Consider the following 20,970-nt stretch of genomic DNA (forward strand, 5'->3'; position numbering starts at 1 on the left):
TATAATCAAGTGTTTCTATCGTCAATATTTTCAATCTGTTTTTTCTTCGCATGAAATTTGAACATATCTCTGTTTGATTTGTCAGCTTAAAAATAGTTGTCATCAATAAATTTAATCTTCAGAAATTGATTTGTATATTGTAGTAAATCGCACAAATTAATTGATCAATCCGCAAATTAACTGTAAAATGTATATAGTAGTAATGGTGATGAACAAAATTCCCATAATTCAATAATAATTTTATCACTCTCCTTCTAATTTGTTGTTTATAAATTATTCTGGTAATTATTTGTTTTTCCTATTTTCATATGATATTTTATTTCGTTTTAAAAACCTATTTTTCAGGCCTGAGAAACTTGATGATATGGTGCACAACATGCTTCTACATAGACTTATAACTAAACAGACACCAAAAAATGGAATTTTGGTTAAAAAATTGATGATTGCAGAGTCTGTTGATATCAAAAGAGAAACTTACTTCTGTTTATTGCTTGACAGGTATTTTGCATTTTTAATCAATTATTCATATTAATTAAAATATTAAAGTATATTTTTCCTTAGCTGAAAACTGATATTAAATATGTTTTCAACAGTTTTTTTGTTGAATAATCCTGCGAGGTTCAAGAGTAAATATCAATAGTTCTAATACGTTTCAATGTATTATAAATCTATAATCACAGGAAAACAGGACATTTTTAATGTTGCAATTCGTCGATAGATGTTTGAAATTTCACACAATTGTTGTGAACACATTGGCATTCAGTAATCATGGATCATTGGACTGGTGTGGAAGGTGCAATAGCGGTGAGAAAATTTTATAAAATTGGTGATTGACCGAGCGAAGTGAGGTCCAAGACTCAAGTCGACGGTTTGGCATTTCTCATAATGTTCAAATGTTTATATGTTGTGCATTTACGGTGAAACGCGGTAAGATTTGCATGGAATTTGACAGGTATGTTCCTTTTTTAATTGCGCGTTGACGTATATACAAGGTTTTTGGAAATTTTGCATTTCAAGGATAATATAAAAGGAAAAAGGAGCCTCCTTCATACCCCAATATTAGAGTAAAAATCAGACTATAGAATTATTCATCATAAATCAGCTGACAAGCGATTACACAGATGTGTGGAGAAGCCTATTGCTGTATTTCCATAAGGTCTTTAGTTTCAATCAGGTACTTGTGGATGAGAATATTGCGTGAGGTCTACTGTTCACAGAACTACTAGTAATGATAGAGGCTACATTATACTAAGTTATTGAAAACGTACTTAATAAAATAATGTTTCAAAGATTGCAAATAAATGTGCTTACAGATTTACGCGCTGTGAACAGGAGCAATTCACTTTTAATCAGCTGATGCCAAGCTTTTTATATCTGTACTTACCGTTTCTGTACAAATACAGATATAATCAGCTGATGAGAAGTGAATTGCTCGAGTTCGCGGCGCGTAAATCTGTACGCACCTTTAGACATATGCATAACTCCTATTAATCACATTATATTATGTTTTAAATCAATTGTAACAGGTGAATACCTATCTTATAATTGAATCCTCTTATTGTAGGCTTGTATCCGACGTAGTGAACCGATGAATTGCTAGGGAATCCAATTAGGTCTTGGGTAGAGAGCATTGCATTAATTGGATTACGGTACAGTAGGCCTACGTCCTCAGCAAGCGGTCACAGGTCACAATGCATCCTTGCAATGGACAGTATTAGAGGAGGCTGTGGTTTATAACTGCGCGAGGTCTACTGTTCACAGAACTACTAGTATAAAAGCCGTGCAGAGAATATTTTAACAGCATTACCTCATCTGACAGATAAACGTATTCCTGAGGGGATATCTTGAAGGCACGGCGCACCGTAAACGTCCTACAATACTACATTAACTAAAGGAAAACATTCAAAATGTAATCACTACTATTACCCAAAATTTATTACACTGTCATTCCAAAGTTTCCATAACATTCTGTGATCGCCGAATGAGGGCACATCTATCTGAGGTACTTTTGGACCTAATTTATCCATCGAAAGACATGACTTCAAAATCTACCGTTCCCTTGCACCACCCATGACAGGCTGTAAACGCCGAATTTCAGCACATCCTTCTGATGTCACTTCAAGACGTAAAGAGTTACTTTTGAACCTTTTTGATTGTAGGAACGTAAGTGGCATGATCAATACGGCATGTATTCAGTGAATGGCATATTCAGTTAGCAATCTACTTGTTTTATGAAATTTATCGTTTGAATGCTATTATTTCAAAATTTTTGATTTCCTGTGCCACTTTGTACATTAATTCAACTTAAATGAGAAATATTATTAAATATATATTTCTGTTTTCTAATTATAATGGTTTGTAGTTCACAATATTGTAATGTGGTGGAATAATGAAGGTTTCATTTCTTTATTTATTTATGAACCACTATACTATACATCACCATTATTGAATCATTGTGAAAATAATCTTAGTTAATTTTAATAAATAATTATCGTTTCAAGATAAATATTGATTTATTATTTCAACAATTTTTATTCTCAGGCAGCACAATGGGCCAGTAATTATAGCATCTCCAGCTGGAGGAACTGACATAGAAGACGTTGCCAAGAAAACTCCTGAACTTATCAAAACCTTTCCCATTGACATCATGGAAGGATTGACAGATAAAACTGCTGATCAAGTTGCTACATTCTTGGGTTTCAAGGGTGATTTCCATTCCAAGGTTTGTTACCTCTAGTATTATTTATTTATTCGTGGATACAATCATAAATCATATAAATATTTATTCATTTATATTAATCACTGCACAAATCAAATACATGATTAAAAAAGGAACAAAAAATATGATTGAGAAGGAACAACAGACTTGGCCCAAGCTAATTTTACAAACATATGGGCTATCTCATTTACAACATTTTTTTATTTTAAATTAAAAATTCTACATATAGTAAAAGTTATATTATGAGCTAATATAATTTATATTCATCACAGAGAAATTCCTCATCGAAAAGAGTCATTAAACATTGTTTATTATATTCTTTGTGCACGGTTGAGCAGTCAGCTATTTTTTTTTTCTCTCTTTTTTTATGATATGATATAATTTTTTTCTCTTTATTTTTTTCTTATCTACAATCTATCCGTTCCATATCCAGGTTTTACCTAAGCCTTATATAAACACATTATTTCTATTTCATATAGCCTAACATTATATGGGAGAGAGCAGAGGCAATGTAGGTTTAGATGAGTTTGGCCATGTAAAGTGCGAATACTTTAATGAGCACGATGATGTGAGACAGTTTTTTGAGGGAGAAGGGGCGAATAGTCTAAAAATAATTCACTTTAATATACGAAGCTATCATAAGAACATAGACGAGGCTTTGATTGTTCTGGAGAGTTTGAAGGTAAAGTTTGATCTCATTGCATTGAGTGAGGCGTGGATTGATAATGACAAAATCTTAACACAATTAGAGGGATACGAAGTATTCAGTACGGTTGCGGGATGGAATAGGAGTGACGGTACGGTGGTTTATATTGATTCCAAATTAAACAGTAAAACAGATCAAATAAAATTAGGCGAGGCATCTGGCTTGAAAACAGATTTTAAGTTGAATGATAGAAATTATTCTATCATTTCGATTTATCGTAGTCCAGCTATGAACTCTGATTTGTTCCTTAATGATTTAGAGACATTTTACTGTAATCTTGAAAAAAGAAACACATCTTATTTATTTTTAGGTGACATTAATATAGACACTTTACCCGTTAACAGAGGGCATAATGATAAAGACAGATACTTGGACATTATGTACTCGAACGGATTCACTGAAGGCATTTATTTACCTACCCGAGTTACCGACTATTCTCAGACATGTATCGACCACATTTTTGTCAAGCATCCAGACTGCAACGCAGTCAACGCGGGAATCTTGAAATCTGATGTAACTGACCACTGGGCTGTCTTATGCAAAATAGTCCAACCACAAGTCGAACCTAGACCTATGCACACACACCAATCTTATTTCAATAAGGTACAATTTCGATCCTTGCTTGAGGCACAATCGTGGGATCAGGTAACAATGCAACAGGAGGCTAACACCTGCTGTGCTCACTTTCTGAGAATAATCTGTCAGTTAAAGGAGAAAGCTGAAAAGCCTTTTAAAGCACGCGCATGCCACAAAAAACTCAAGCCATGGATTACTACCGAGCTGATAAGGGAAATTAGAAAACGGGATAGGATGAGTAAACTAGTTAGAAATAACCCTGGGGACCAGCAATTACTTCATAATTTTCGTTCATTCAGGAATAGACTCAGTCAAACTTTGAAATATGTTAAAATTAATTATTACAAAAAAGAATTAACTGATCATGCAAATAATCCGAAAAAGTTTTGGAAAATAATAAATGAGTACAATGGAACTAAAGTAAAAAAACAGCAACTCCCCATACAACTTTTTCTTGAAAATATTGAGGATGACAGAGAAGAGAGCATAGTAGAGGTGGCAGATGCTTTTAATGAATATTTTTCAAAAGTAGGAAGTAAGTTAGCTGCAGAGTTGCCTCCCCCCCTTACAGGAACAACTTCACGAAGGCACTTTGTGTAACAATCCCAATTTACAGTTTCAAATACAGCCAGTCACGGAAGGTCAGCTCTTAAAGATTGTAGGAGATATGCGAGGTGGCTCGGCCCCAGGTTTTGATGGGATTAGTACAAGTTTAATTAAAGACAATATTGATATTCTATTGGTCCCATTAAATCACCTTATAAATCTGAGCCTGAAAACTGGTGTATTTCCTGATGATCTGGAAGTCGCCAAGGTTATACCGATTCACAAGACCAGTAGTAAAGATAATATGAACAACTATAGGCCCATATCCCTGCTAAGTGTAGTGTCGAAGCTATTGGAAAAATGTGTCAAGGTGCAACTGCAGAGCTATTTGGAGGAGAACAACTTGCTCTCTAATGCTCAGTTTGGCTTTAGAAGGAGTAAGAATACCTCACTAATAAATAACACTTTTATGGAGGCAATCAATCGAGATGAGAAAGCTCTAACAGTATTTATTGACCTGGCCAAAGCGTTCGATTCGATTGACAGGAGTATACTCTTCTCAAAACTGGAGATTATGGGGGTGAGGGACTTGGCTTTGGCCTGGTTCTGTTACCTTGGTGACAGAAAACAAGTTGTCTCCATTGGGTCGAAACTAAGTGGAGTTAGTGATGTGGAATACGGTGTGGTGCAGGGCAGTACCCTGGGGCCGGTTTTGTTCCTTATCTATATAAATAATATTGATAAGCTTAATATTGAAGGAGAGCTGTTTCTATTCGCAGATGATACTGCAGTTATATTCAGGGGTGCAAGCTGGAGTGAAACTTACCTAAAAGCCGAAATAGGAATGAAGAAGCTGAAGGCATGGTGTGATCAAAACATTCTTACCATGAATGTGGGAAAGACAAAATGTCTGCCTATCGCACTTAGAACATCAAGTGAGCCCCCTAATGACTTGATGCTGAAACTCCATTCTTGCGACGATAACTATAGCATTGACTGCAATTGCCAGACAATTGAGAGAGTAAAAAGCTACAACTATCTAGGTGTTATGATAGACAGTAATCTTAGATATGAAAATCATATAATCAATTTGCAACGTAAGCTCCGAAAAATGATCTATATATTTTACCAGCTTAGCTTCATACTAAATGAAAAAGAAATTAAGTCAGTCTATTTTGCCTATGTCCAATCGATTCTTAGTTATGGTATAATTGCATGGGGTGGAGCGGCTAAAACTACGTTAGAGCCTCTGTATATTATACAGAAGCTGATAATTAAAGCAGGCTTGAAATTAGAGAAGCAGTACCCCACAGAAGCACTTTTCAATTACTCCAGATTACTGACTCTCAGACAAATATATATAAAAAATGTACTTGTTTTTACATTCAGAAATAGGGATTGTATTGTCACAGAAGTAACGCATAATTACAATACTAGAAGCTCTGCAAATGTGGGCCTACAGGTCCCTAGAATTATTAAATCAATAAACCGCACAAACCCGTTTTATGTTTCCAACATCTTATTAAGAAAAGCCCCAAACAGAGAAATAGTTGATCCCACTGTTGGTATTCTTGCTTACAAAAAAATTATTTGTAATTGGTTATACGAGACTGGTGCCTGTAACTCTGAACATCTGCTGGAGCCTTTGTACTCTTAATTATAAAAGAGTAACTCAGACATACCGTTTAAGAAGTCCCCTAGCTTCGGAATCAGGAAACATTTTTGCCATCTGCAAAACTATAATATAATGACTCGCCTTTTATGTACCTACCTTGATTCTTGTTTATCTCCTCTCATTGCCGCTGTTCTTTGCTCAAAACTTTTTATTTTTTCCTTTCATTTTTGAATTTCTCATTGGACGCTTTCAATTTCAAATTACTTAGTATATGACGGTACTCGTCCCACACACAAGTCTATGACTCATGTGGGACTATACCTTTATTGCTGGGTCAGAGCACTTTGATTGGGTATTGTGTAGGCTATTCATTACATGTTTATTTTTATTTATTTTTTCTAATGGAGGTTTGTATTTTTTTTATCATGTAACTTATTTAATTTACGTTTTGCAAAATAAGACCTTCAAGACTTTGTTGATTATTGGATTCTTCTGTATGTCTATCGATTTAGTCATTCAACTATAGCTATTCATGTAGTTTAGCCTAGATCAAAAAATTTTGTTATATTCAAATTTTGTTATATCATTGTGTCCTGAATACCTCAATAAAGAATTATTGAATTGAATTGAAAAAAAAATTATGCTACTGTATTCGCTTATTTTCTAATAATTTTATGTTGATACTTGATAACTGCATCATAGCCGAATATGTCATGTCTACGAAAAGAAAACAGAAAGGATACTAGTTAATAACGTTTTGCTATTAACCTTCCGGCAGTCGGGCTGTTGTAAAAAGTACAACAGTGTTAGTTTTTTGCCGCACAAAACTCTTGAATGGGGTGGTGTCAGTGAATGAGTCACCTATGCATTCCAAAACTATCCCCCCATCACTCCACTGAGTTGCAGTATCAACCGAGCAATGGTTCAGTCTTTAGGTGCCATTTATTCGCGACAGTGCACTGTGCATAAGATAGGGAAAGACTGTATACGGGGACAGTAAACGAACCAATAACACAGAATTGATGGCTTTGCTTCATGTAACTTATTGGGCTATGAAATGGCAATCATTCAAATGTTCATAGGCGTAAAAAAATCCAAGAAGATGGAAAAATTAATTATATAATTAATTAATATGTTTTGACAGTAAACAGAGTACATAACACTTGGAAGTTGTGAAAAATACAACACGTGACTGCTCGTGTGATTGAGTAGGGCGCGACTACCGGAAGGTTAAAAAGTACGACTAGCAGTCAGATTTTTTACAGTAAATGAATTAATCACTCACTGTGACAACGAGATCTTTCGGCAGGTCCACCATCTTCTTGGTTGTCTCAAGAAGATGTCGGAAGATCTCTGTGTCACAGTGAGTGATTAATTTATTTATTGTAAAAAAATTGACTGCTAGTCGTCCTTTTTAATAGCAAAAAGTTATTTTATAATAATCAGTTTGTGATGGAAAACAAGCATTGAAGGATACTAATTCAATTAACCAAGGGTTAATTCATTAGAAAACAATAATATATTTTAATATTCAAATTTAAACTATTTGTCATAAAATTACAAATCAAGTAAACAAAATGCAATGAAGTTATTAATGGTACATTAATATCGTGGTGCATAATCATAATTTTCTTAATAAAACATTTAAGACGTAATAGAATGTACATTCTATTCATTTCTTTGCCGAAGAAATTAGTTTTTGTTTCTGATTTCGTTCATGTCAAAAGTCAACTAGATAACTGATTGTGCCAATTTCAAGTGTGTTCATCCAATATGGATAGATAAAATATTAATTGAACGACATAAACTCCAAAATCACTTATGTATTGAATAATATTGTATTAATATTTTAATAGATTAGTTAACATTTCAGAAACTTTTATTCAATATGCTCATATTTATCAGAACCTTACTTGAAAAAACAGTACTGTATTATTTTTGTCACATCCACATTCATATAGGACTGCAGTTACGTGTTGAAACCAACACATTTTCTAGTTTCCACACAAAGCTGTAGTAAAAAATAAAACTGCGTTTTTTCAAGTAAGGTTGTGATAGATATGAGCATATTGAATAAAAGTTTCTGAAATGTTAACTAATCTATTAAAATATTAACAACTCATCTTCTAGTTTCAACACGAAACTGCAGTCCTGTATGAATGTGGATATGACAAAAATATATACTGTGTTTATCCAATTATGAAAAAAATTCACAGTATCAATTCTAATTCAACAACCTTACTTCACTAGTAAATATAAAAAGAAAAACTTTAACAATGAGCCACTAAAACTAACCTTCTCTTGTGTTATTTTCTCTTTATTGTACATTTATTTCTCTCCCATAGTTAGGAAATACTTATTATGCTATGATGTTTTAGGCTGTTGCGGAGTTGAAGTATTTGTGGGATTTTTTCCTGAAAGTAGACGCCACTCAGTTGGAAATCAATCCGTTGGTCGAAACGGAGGCGAACACCGTGGTGTCCGTGGATGCCAAGATACAGTTTGATGACAACGCCGCCTTCCGCCAGAAGGACATTTTTCAACTGCATGAAACTGGGGAGATGGATCCTCGGGAAAACGAAGCGCAAAAACATAATCTCAACTATGTTGGTCTCGACGGAAATATTGGCTGTCTTGGTAGGTTTTCTATAAGTTTATTATTGTGAATTAGTTTATCAAAAAGTTTACAGTTCACACAATACAAAATTGTACAGTCTTCCTGTACTGTTACAAACAACTCGTACTTAACAATTAAACAATTTACACTATCTTACACCTATATGCTCATATTCATCACAACCTTACTTCACTAATGAATATGTGAGTGTGGGGAGGTACAGACGATTAGCCACATCCTGGAGTCATGCCCTCTTACCAGATTCCATGGAGGGCTGCAACAATTGAATTCAGCTCTTGACGATGATATACTCTGGCTTGATAATCTTGTTTGCCAAACATAGTATAAAGTATGTATTTTAGCTTACTGAATTTTTGTTCTATTCTTGTTAAATGTATTATATATAGATAGTGTATCCTTCTTGTATTTTGGTGCTCGCACCATACGCATATTTATTTGTCTGTCGTTATAAACTGGATTACTATTGAGGTTTCAACAAGGGATTTAATAAACATGCATTCCTAGGCTTAATAATCAAACATTTATCTATGAATTTAGTTTAAAACTAATTATAGTTAATTTTTTAATTTGTTTCCATTATAATGTAGTGTTAGTATGCAATGGGTCTTGCAAGACCTGGCAATACATTGTCATTTGTGATGAAGAATCAATCAATAAAACTATAATAAACAAGAATCATACTAATCATTTTTTCGCACTTGATCTGATGATATTGATATCAAAACAGATTAGAACTTTATGATACTTGTATTAGTATAATCTTGAACTAAGTCATAGATGATTTCTCCAAGAAAAATGTTTAATTAATAAGCCTAGGAATGCAGGTTTATTAAATCCCTTGTTGAAGCCTCAATAGTAATCAAGTTTTGTATAGGTGTAAGATGGTGTTTTGTAGCTGCGGGGGTCTTACCTCCCAGTTTCAGATAAGATTTGACAATTTTAATTCAAATTGGTGACATCGAAAAATTATTCAGTCAATGATTAATGAGGTATTCCTTGAAATGTACTGATTTGTGCCCCTTTTTAGAAATATCTCAATAACTATTGAAGAAATGAATGTGGGACCGGTTGCATTGGACTTGAAATTCAATTTCAAATAAGATTTGACTATTTTAGAACATATTAATGCTACCTTATATTGGTGAAAATTAGAAATTGACTATTGGTGAAAACTTATTGAGCCAGCGTGTATTGAAATTTACTATAATTTCTGAGCTATTCCATGGAATGTATTGAATTGTGCACATTTTACGAAATGTTTCCATTAACTTACCTAACTTATTTTCTGTCAGTCTCTCAACTCACTTGAAAAATAAATTGGCTGCATGGGTACTATATTCTGTTTGAAAGTATTCTGCTTTCAACTGAGAAAAGAGAGTGTAAGTATATTGCAATATATTATGATAGTAGGTCAACTGAATAAAAGCTAGCAATAGCTAGTTCTAAGTCATTTTCAAAAAAAAAAAAAAAAAAATGCTATGATTCGAGTCAGCTGTACAATCTTAATTCTATAGCTAGTTGCTATAGTGAGGTCCACTTTATAATGGCAGTAGAGAAAGATAGGAGATAAACGTTGCCGATCCTCTGTCTTGTCAATGCTCTTGCTTTGGTAGCTGATACAGGTTATTGATGTAATATTAATGGTTCTCTTCTAAAGTAATCAATTATATTTTATTAAGCAAGAAATTATATTTTTCTATACGTTCATAATGCATTATTATATTTATAATTAAGATGAAATATTTTGTCAATTACTTGTTAATCCCACATTGTTAGAAGACGATCTGGCAACAGAGCAAAGTGAGAAAGAGATAGCGCTATCCGCTTTGTTGACAAGGATAGCAATACCATTGCTAATCAAACGCTGCCATTATAGTCACTATAGTGAGGTCCACGTTATAATGGCAGTGTAGGAAGATAGGAGAAAATGGTTGCCTGATCTCATCCTTGCCACCCAAAACAGCTGTTACTGGTATATCTGATCAATTTAACTGTTCATTATTGTTGAAAATAGTTAATAATATTTTATTTGTCAAGAAAATATATTTTTTAGAGATGTAAAAATAAGTTTTCATGATTGAGGTTGAATATTTTGTCAATTGGTTGAATTCCTACATTGTTGATAAACGATGTGGCAACATCGCAAAGCGTGAAAGAAATAGCGTCATCTGCATTGTTGAATGATAGACAAGGATAGCAATACCATTGCTAATCAAACGTTGCCATTATAACGTGGACCTCACTATAGTCACTAGATTCTAGTTTTTATTCAATCGACCCAATGATGCTGTGATGAGAGTTTTTTCAATAGAAAATAGCCTCACTATTGAATATCCAACATGTAACCATGTAAACCATCTGCGACTTTGATTTTAGATTGAATGGCCACCATGTTGTTTTTTTCAGTTAATGGCGCTGGCTTAGCTATGGCCACCATGGATATAATAAAATTGCATGGAGGTGAACCTGCTAATTTCTTGGATGTAGGAGGTGGTGTAACTGAAGACCAGGTGCTACATGCCTTCACTATCCTTACTTCAGGTAAATAGACAGAAGATTTCTGAGTCTTACTTTTAGTCTATAACATATACATACGAGGGTGAATCAAATGAAAACATTAAAAGTGTTATACAGGGTGGGTGAAAAGTCCGAGAACGGCTTAATATTACATACACAAAGATTATTTGATGGTGGGTGTGATAGGGGATCCTACTCGAATTGAAAATACTACTTTACTATGACTTTAAAAATATGGTCCACCATCTTGGATCTGCCATATTGAATGCAACTTTTTTTTTAAATAGGAAGGTGGTCATGCGATACATGAAATCATTACAACCTTACCATTTAAAAAAATAAGGTTGCATTCAATATTGCGGATCCTAGATGGCGGACCAGATTTTTGAACTCATAGTAAAGTATTTTCAATTTGAAAAGGATCCCCAATCACAACCATCGTCAAATTACCTTTGTGTATGAGATATTAAGCCGTTCTCGGACTTTTCACCCACTCCGTATACATACGATGGTGAATCAAATGAAACCCTTGAAAGTGTTATATATTATTTATTTTGACAACTAAGTGAAACTTACATTTATCATGTTTTGACATAGTCTCTTTGAAGTGTTATGCAAGTGTTCGATCGCATGGATACCACGTTTGAAGAATTCTTTTGGTTGTGCCTGTAGCGACTCATGCACCGCGGTTTTCACTTCTTCATCACTTTGGAAATGCTTGCCTTCCATTGTATCTTTAAGCTTTCCTAACACATGAAAGTCACTAGGGGCGAGGTCTGGAGAATAAGGTGGGTGAATGAGGCATTCAAATTTTATAAAGTGGATAGTTTGAATCGAGAAACGGCTGTATGTGGTCGGGCGTTGTCATGCTGTAACAACACACTTCAAGTGAAAAGTCCTCGCCGTTTACTCCTGATTGCTGGCCCAAGTTGGTTTTTTAAGAGATTTGAGTAAGAATTAATGTTTACTGTGATTCCCCTGTCAATATAATGCTCCAAAATTACTCCGTTCACATCGCAGAAGAGAGTCAGCCAGAGTTTTCCTGCAGATCACTAAGTGCGGAATTTTGCTATGGCGCCATTCATTTTTGTTGTGTCTGGTTGATAGTAATGTTTGTTTCTGGACAAACATGAATCACCATACTGTACTGTCATCCGACAATGAATTTCCATTGGTTTGATACCTTCACTGCTCAAGAAACACTGCTGATTGATCGCTGTGCATATTGATAATGGGGCCGCCATATTGTAACTGAAGTCACTGTTAATTGTGTGTAGCAAGGTCACTAACGCACCTGGTAGTCATTGTGTGAGCTTCAACGAACATCCCTGCCAACTACCGGATCAATCCTACAACTTCTCAGAACTTTACAACACTAATGTTTTCATTTGATTCACCCTCGTATTACACCTATATATTTCAAGAAATCATAAAAACACAAATGGAAATTCTGGATTTAGCCTATACAGAAAATTTGTACTTATTTCAAGAATTTCTTAATTGATTACTGTAAATTATTCTTCGATTTTATCATGGCACTATTTATATTGTATGAATGCAATGATGAAAATAGTATTTCATTTGACCCTCATCATTATTTATTTATTTAATCAATCATAATTACACACTTACAGAAAAGTACCACAGGCTTATACGCCCAAAACGGTTCCAATTCTAATTTATACAACAGTCCAAATGTAGCTAGGTTATGTGTCACTTAACATTCATCAATTACGCACTCAATTTACAATTCAAAACACACAAAAATCATTTTTAAATTAAAAAATACTTCTAAATTAAATTAAATCAATCAAAATTAATAGAAAATTCCAAACTTTGAAAAAACTATAAAATTTTGAGACCGAAAAGACAAACACACTATTTAGACTGTAAACACACTTATCACGTTATTATAAAATAGTTATTATATTAACTGTATACACAGTTATTATAAAACTGTTGTATAATCTACCATGCTCACTAAGTTTTATTCATGATGCTGGATCGTCTCAGAGTGGGAGTGTGAAGCTGCAAGGCCAATTTAGAAAAATTGGGCTACATTAACGATGGCAAATGTGAGTGTGAAGAGATCCAAAATGAGAGTCACCTCACAGGCTTCTCAATGCTGAATGATGCGTTCTCTGCTGAGGATATTTTAGAAGTAAATGACAAGGCAATAAATGCTGCTCTTTTATGGAAAGGAAATACTGGGTGTTCTGAAAAAAGGTGCCCATAAGCCAGGGCGTGATTCCACACATCAAAAAAAGAAAAAAGTTCTTATTAACATAGGTCCGAAAATGCTTGGTTACCAAGTTATACAGGGTGAAAGATTTCGTCTGAATTTCAGTTCCCCTGCCCTACGGGTATTTGTTGGCTGTTAATTAAGATGTTAAATTCAGCGTACTTTTTGTAAAATTAACAAAGAAATTGAATAAAACCGGTTTCAGACCGTTAGCTACAGTAATTTTTAAAATATGTGACGAAATACGCGAAACTTGGTCCCGAAAAACAAGTTCCTTTAAGGTTTGAAGCAGATTTACTATGTTAAATGTACAATAAACACAAAATATTCACATACAGAACTTGTAGAAAATTTAATTTCGAAGAGAAAGATGTAGAATAAGTCTATAATAGACAAACGCAACCTTGAAAAAATAATCCTTAATACATACAAAGCGCATTAAAAATAGACAAAATCTGTTAAGCTCTCTATTTTTAATGCGTTTTGTATTTTTTTTTTTTAGATTACGTCCCAAAGACTCCAGTCATGGAGTATAAGACAAGTCATGTTATTACATAATAATTCTAACGCTAAGTAGTTCAACCTAGTTTAGGTTTGAAAGGAATTCTTGTACACTATAAAAAGCTTTATCAACTAAATATTTTTTCATTTGTTTTTTGAAAATCTTCAAATCATCATTACTTTTCAAGATTTGAGGTAGCTTGTTATAAAATTTCCTACCAATATAATCTGGTTTTTGTTCAAATAACCTACTATTGTGACCCATTATATGATAATCTGCTCTGTTTCGCGTATTATACTCATGAACATCTGAATTCTGGATCACACCACTCTTTTTCACATGCATTACAACTTCATATACATACAAAGATGGCACAGTTAATAGACCAAGCTTTTTAAATAAAGGCCTACAAGAGTCTAACCTATTCACTTTCTCTATACATCTGAGTGCCTTCTTTTGAATCTTAAACACTCTGTCCATATTTTGTTGAGATGAATTACCCCATACTAAAATAGCATACCTAATATGAGATAGTATAAGTCCATGGTAAGCAGTTAACAGTAGTTTTTTATCATTCAGCCTAGCAAGCTGCCGCAGGACAAATACCCCAGATGATATCTTATTACATATCCTCTCAATGTAAGGATGCCATGTTAATTTCCTGTCCAATAAAATTCCCAAGAATGCTACTTTCTCTTCTTGGTCTAATTCATTTTCCTCTACAAACACATTTATTTCTCTATCCTCTACTGAATTATATTTACTTTTGAATTGTAGGAATTGACATTTCTTACTATTTATTGTTAATTGCCTTTGCTTCAAGAATTGGACAATTGACTGTACTCCAGTAAAAGCATTTATTTCTAGACTATCTAATAAATAATTGTTAAAGATAAGCGATGTGTCATCAGCAAACAACAGAGCTCTGTGATCTTTCAACTCTTTTGGTAATTGGTTCACATACAACAGAAACAGTAAGGGACCCAGAATTGAGCCTTGAGGTACTCCAGCCTGGACCTCCAGTTTTTGAGATTTAATTTTTACTATTTCATTCCCATCCACCTTGGTAAGCTCAACACACTGGTTTCTACCTATGAGATATGATTCAAACCATTTTAGTTCTATACCATTCACACCTACAGTTTTTAGTATTTCCAATAATATTCTATGGCTCACACAATCAAAAGCTTTGGATAAATCAAGAAATATTGCGGCTGCCTTCTCACCTGAATCTATTATATCTATTAGTCTTTCAACAAGGGATACTATTGCAGTCTTAGTAGATTTCCCTTTCTGGAACCCATGCTGTTCATCACATATGAAATTAATTTCTTCCAGGTGCATCAATAACCTATTTAAAACTACTCTTTCAAAAATTTTACTTATTACATTTAGAATACTAATGGGTCTATAATTTTCAACTCTTTCAGAATCACCGCTCTTGAAAATTGGCAAAATTTTTCCTTGTTTCAGATCATCAGGGAAAATACCCTGCTCTAGTGAAGTATTAAGGAGATGCAATAAAGGGTCCAGTAATTCATTTTCACATTCTTTTAAAATTTTGCTTGAGACCCCATCCAATCCTACTGTTTTTTTGTTATTCAAATTTTTTATTATTCTTGACAACTCATCTCTTGATAATGGATGAAATTTAAATACCTTTTCAATTGGCTCAGCATTTAATGTAGTTGTATTATAAGTATTAGTGTTCAGTGACTTTTGGAGATTATATGCAACCTGTTGATAATATTTATTGAAAAAGTTACAAATGTCTATACTATCATCCATATAATTTCCATGTTCATCGATTATCCTAGGGACATTAGTAACTGTATCCTTTTGAGCTGCTCTCCTATTTCTATTAATTACCTCCCAAACAGCAGAGTTAAAATTGGTACTAGTTGTTAATATTTCAGCTGTTTTCTTACACTTAGCTTTCCTCACTTCTTTTGCATAGTTTTTCTTTAGACATTTGTATTTGACCTCACTCGGAACATCCCTCACTAATTTAAATTCCTCACAAGCTTCCCTAACAATATTTCTTTGAGTAAGGATATCTTCAGTTATCCATTCATCTACTTTGTTTAATTTACTTTTTACTTTGACTTTTTTTATCGGACAGCATACACTAATGTGAAATCTTAGAGTATCAATGAATTGCTTATATTTGTAATTTAGGTTACAACTGTTATAAACACTACTCCAATTTTCTTGAAGCAGTTCCTGCTTCAAACAATTTATATTTCCTAGCTCATATTGCTGAATTTCTTTTACAAAAGTTTTTTTTTGTGCTTGGATTCTGGCCCTGCAACTTAACATCTAAAATTTGATAGTTATAATCTGATAGATCTGAGCTACCTAACCTGACATTACAACCTTCTATATTTGTGAGGATATTATCAATAATTGTCTGTGAAGTTCGAGTTACTCTTGTATATTCGTGGACCTTAATTTCTAAATTATTCATATTAATAATATCTCTAATATCCTCTGTCATTTTATCCTGCCTGGCAAAATCGGTATTGAAATCTCCTACTACTATAACATTTGTGAAACGAGCGGTTGTAATTTTCAAAAGTGTATGGAGCAGCTCACAAAATTTTTGCCAGTCTCCATTTGGTGACCTATAGATACCTAAACACTACTACCTCAAATCGATCATCAATTTTTAACCTTAGTCCCGTCACCTCTAAATCCATCTCAACAGAAAATCTCTTACGAAAAGAGTAGTAATTGTATGTATTGAGAGTAGTACCAGTATGTAATTGAGGATTATTTTTTCAAGGTTGCGTTTGTCTATTATAGACTTATTCTACATCTTTCTCTTCGAAATTAAATTTTCTACAAGTTCTGTATGTAAATATTTTGTGTTTATTGTACATTTAACATAGTAAATCTGCTTCAAACCTTAAAGGAACTTGTTTTTCAGGACCAAGTTTTGCGTATTTCGTCACATATTTTAAAAATTACTGTAGCTAACGGTCTGGAAACGGTTTTATTCAATTTCTCATTTTACATAAAGTACGCTGAATTTAACATCTTAACTAACAGCCAACAAGTACCCGTAGGGCAGGGGAACTGAAATTCAGACGAAATCTTTCACGCTGTATAACTTGGTAAATAAGCATTTTCGGACCTATATTAATAAGAACTTTTTTTCTTTTTTTGATGTGAGGAACCCTCTGGCTTATGGAAACCTTTTTTCAGAACACTCTTTATATGAGGTGTCAGCCGGACACGGAAAGTAAGTAATTATTCATGATACTGAATCAGCCTGAAAGGGAGTGCGTTTTATTTGAATTATGTTTTTTGCAGATAGCAACGTTAAGTCGATTCTGGTGAATGTGTTCGGTGGAATAGTAAATTGCGCCATCATAGCTCAAGGAATAATCAATGCTTCCAAAACCATAAAACTGAAAGTTCCTTTGACTGTTCGTCTAGAAGGTAAATATTATTCTATCAAAGTTGAATGTAATCATATTGTTGTGGTAAACTAGTTTGGCTTTGGAAAAGCTGTGAAATTCAGCATATTATTGATATGATGAAACGAATATCCATCTTGTAGAATATGAATCGTATGTATCGTATGAACCGATACGAATAGAATATAATAGAATCTTTTTGTATAGTTGAGAAGTTGATATTGTGGTAATTATTCATATTAAATAAAAAGACTAAGAAATTGTCAAAAACCACAGATTTTATTAAAAGTTGGAAAGACCGGTTTTGGTTGTTACACCATTGTCAATGTCATTGATAAACTCAGTTTATCATACACAAAGTTGGAAAGAACGGTTTCGGTTGTTACACCATTGTCAATCTCAGTTTACTGAGATTACAATCTGTGTTGATAAACTCAGTTTATCATACACTCTGATAAGCTCAGTTTATCATACACTCTGATAAACTGAGTTTATCAATGAGATTGACAATGGTGGAACAACCGAAACCGGTCTTTCTAACTTTCAATAAAATATGTGGTTTTTGACAATTTCTTAGTCTTTTTATTTGATAAGATAGAACATTTATTTCATTCAACAATAATACATAACTAGAGAAATAGTTCCTGTACCGGACTCATTACTTATACAATTATTTTCTTCATTCTAACTACTATTTTATTAATTTACTTTAGTTCTAGTATTATTTCTTTTTATAAGTTTCTGATTGAAATTATGTTTTGGTTCATTGCAAAGAATTATTAAATCGTTGATTTGCACCTTGCAATAGACAAATTCCTTGAGGAAATTGAAAAATACACAATTTTTAATAATTAAATAGTATTTATTTATTCGTTGCATGGTTCTTCTTGGTTAGAGACTCGAAGGTTGCTTCACGTCGTCTTATTAAATAATGTTATCAAATAAATCAATCTCTTTTTATTTGTGTTCCACCTTTTTTTTAAACTTGTGACTAAGATCACTTCATTGTTTATATGTGTGACTTGTGTTAGATAACATAAAGATTCATGTCGTAGCGACATACGCTAAATAATAATAATAATAATCAAATAAATCAATTAATAATTTCAAAATATATTCAGAACTACATCTATATCTGTATACTAATATTTCACATTTGATTCATTTTAAAAATATTGTTTTGGAAATTTCAGGTACGAACGTTTCAGAAGGAAGGAGACTTCTGGAACAGTCGGGGTTGCCGATTAAGTTTGCGCCCGATTTAGAAGAGGCAGCCAAATCAGCTGTTTCAAGCCTTAGTAGAACGTAACAGTTAGAACTTAGAACCAATACATTAACCCACCAACAACTCAGGAAAGTATGTTGAAATATCAATAATTATCAATGCCTTATAGTTGTTTAGTATCGTTGACGATTATTGTTATCAATGCTGTTACGCTTTTCTATTTTTTTAATAAATTGTTAAATAATGGATAATCTTAGTAAAATTATAAAATGCCAAACAGGTTGTATATTTATTTCATCAGTATTTCCTTGCCTTCTATTCATTACAAACAGAATTGAGTGGGCACCTTACTGTCATGTTTTTACAGGTAAAGTGGGAATCCTAATTTTCTTATTAAAATGTTGCTAATCGAAATTGCAGTGTAAAAATTGTGTGCCAAATTGGGTCTTGAAACTTCTCAAAAAATATGGCTACAACTAAATAAGAAAGCCGCGAAAAACATACTGTTATTGATAAACACTAACTTGATATTATGCCATTTTACATGATTAACCTATCATTTAAAAAAATATTTACATGTATTTACACATTGATTTAGTCTTCTCAGGATGTTCTTCAATTTAAAGAAGAGTTATTCAAATATGCTATTGGTTTTGGGACATTGTTGTTGGATGGCTACCACTTCTTGAGTGAAGGCCTTTTTATGTACCCAGTGCACTTCCAACACAAATTACTAATAAAAGTATGGAGAGAAACTACGTCAATGAGTCAAAAATAGAGGACGTCATTCAAGAAATATCAGTCTTGAAAGAAAAAATGTAAGTATTAAATGCTCATTAATAAAGATTGAAACTTTCTTATTTGTTTTTGTAATTACCTTTTAAAATTGAACAAAATGTATTGCCAGTTATAATTTATCATCACTGAACCAAGAAAATGGTAATAATGATAAAATAATCAGCAGTATTATTAGGAAGATTTATGGTCCGGTGTGAGTAGATAAGGAGTGGAGAACATTGAAATATACAGTATTCTCCAAAAGAAGACATTGTGGTTTTGTCAAATCAAGGCGATGGGACATGTCCTAATAATGTCTTCTACAGAAATGTTGAGGCAGCTGTTAGAAGGAAGGATGGAAGGGACACGTAGAAGATCAAGAAGGCAATGAATTAAGGAGGTTGAGGAGTACCTATGCTCCATGGGAAAACGTGTGGATGGAGACGTTTAGTTAATCAGAGAACAGATTTGATACGTATTATACTGGAAGCAAAGTCCCACCCAGCGCTGTAGAGCGTCGAAAGTAAGTGAAAACCATGAAAATATAATTGACCAACAGTGAACTCAATACCAAAATGTCCTTCATGGTTCTCTGTGGACCATTCTCTCAGCTTCAATTGATTAGCAATAACTTTTAGATAATTATTGTTGTTTGAAATTTGAAAATAACAAATAATAATAATTCAAAACATCTTCATTGACATTAATAACAACAAATAATATTATATAATCACTTGATAAATTCATACAGCAATGGCCTTATGACCGTCTGCAAGGAGTTGACAACTATTACAAATTATATTATCTGAACCATTCAATAGAAAGCCCAAAGATTCTTTAAAACATTCACTCTATGTGTTGTACTCGTCAATCAGCTGAGATCTGTGTTCTAATGAATCTTAGCAGTTTCTCTCAGCTCTCTGCGTTTAATATATCAATAGCTTGGCGCTCGTTTATCTCTCGCACTCTCCATATCAAATCTAAATCCTATTTAAGCTGTCCCATAACAAAAATTAATGAAACAGTTGGAATAATGAATCAGGATATCAATTCGATAGTGGAATGGACAAAGAAAAATGGCCTTAAGCTTAATCCCATCAAAATACAACCCATTATAATTGGATATTCTTGTCTTATAAACAATATTGACCTTGAATCGATTCACAAAATCAGTGTAGACGGTAATGACATTCCTTTCTGTAGCTCAGTTAAAAATTTAGGCATTATTATGAATAATAATCTTGACTGGTCAGAACAAGTGAACAAAACTTGTAAAAAGGTATTCTCAGCCATGCATGCATTGAAGAAAATGCACGATATCCTCCCTAGAAACATTAAATTATTATTGGTTCAATCTCTCATCTTCCCACATTTAATGTATTGTAATTCTGTTCTTAATGATATGCAAGTCACTCTGAATGATAAACTACAGCGTTGCCAAAATTATTGTCTACGTTTCGTCTACTCTCTCCAACGCCATGATCA

General features: G+C 33.3%; 1 protein-coding gene across 2 annotated transcripts in view; it reads left to right on the top strand.

Moving 5' to 3' along the window:
• Nucleotides 1–18,985, top strand: part of LOC111058219 (succinate--CoA ligase [GDP-forming] subunit beta, mitochondrial) — a 30,367-nt gene extending 11,382 nt beyond the window's left edge. For both annotated transcript variants that reach the window (XM_039442755.1, XM_022346061.2), the window contains exons 5-10: nucleotides 346–498; nucleotides 2,542–2,722; nucleotides 8,541–8,799; nucleotides 11,207–11,341; nucleotides 17,377–17,505; nucleotides 18,677–18,985. In XM_039442755.1, coding sequence (XP_039298689.1) covers nucleotides 346–498; nucleotides 2,542–2,722; nucleotides 8,541–8,799; nucleotides 11,207–11,341; nucleotides 17,377–17,505; nucleotides 18,677–18,792 — 973 coding nt within the window. In that variant the 3' untranslated portion in view covers nucleotides 18,793–18,985. The remainder of the gene's footprint in view (nucleotides 1–345; nucleotides 499–2,541; nucleotides 2,723–8,540; nucleotides 8,800–11,206; nucleotides 11,342–17,376; nucleotides 17,506–18,676) is intronic.
• Nucleotides 18,986–20,970: the final 1,985 nt, after the last annotated feature.

This window comes from Nilaparvata lugens, chromosome X (assembly GCF_014356525.2).
Source record: "Nilaparvata lugens isolate BPH chromosome X, ASM1435652v1, whole genome shotgun sequence".
NCBI classification, from domain to species: Eukaryota; Metazoa; Arthropoda; class Insecta; order Hemiptera; family Delphacidae; genus Nilaparvata; species Nilaparvata lugens.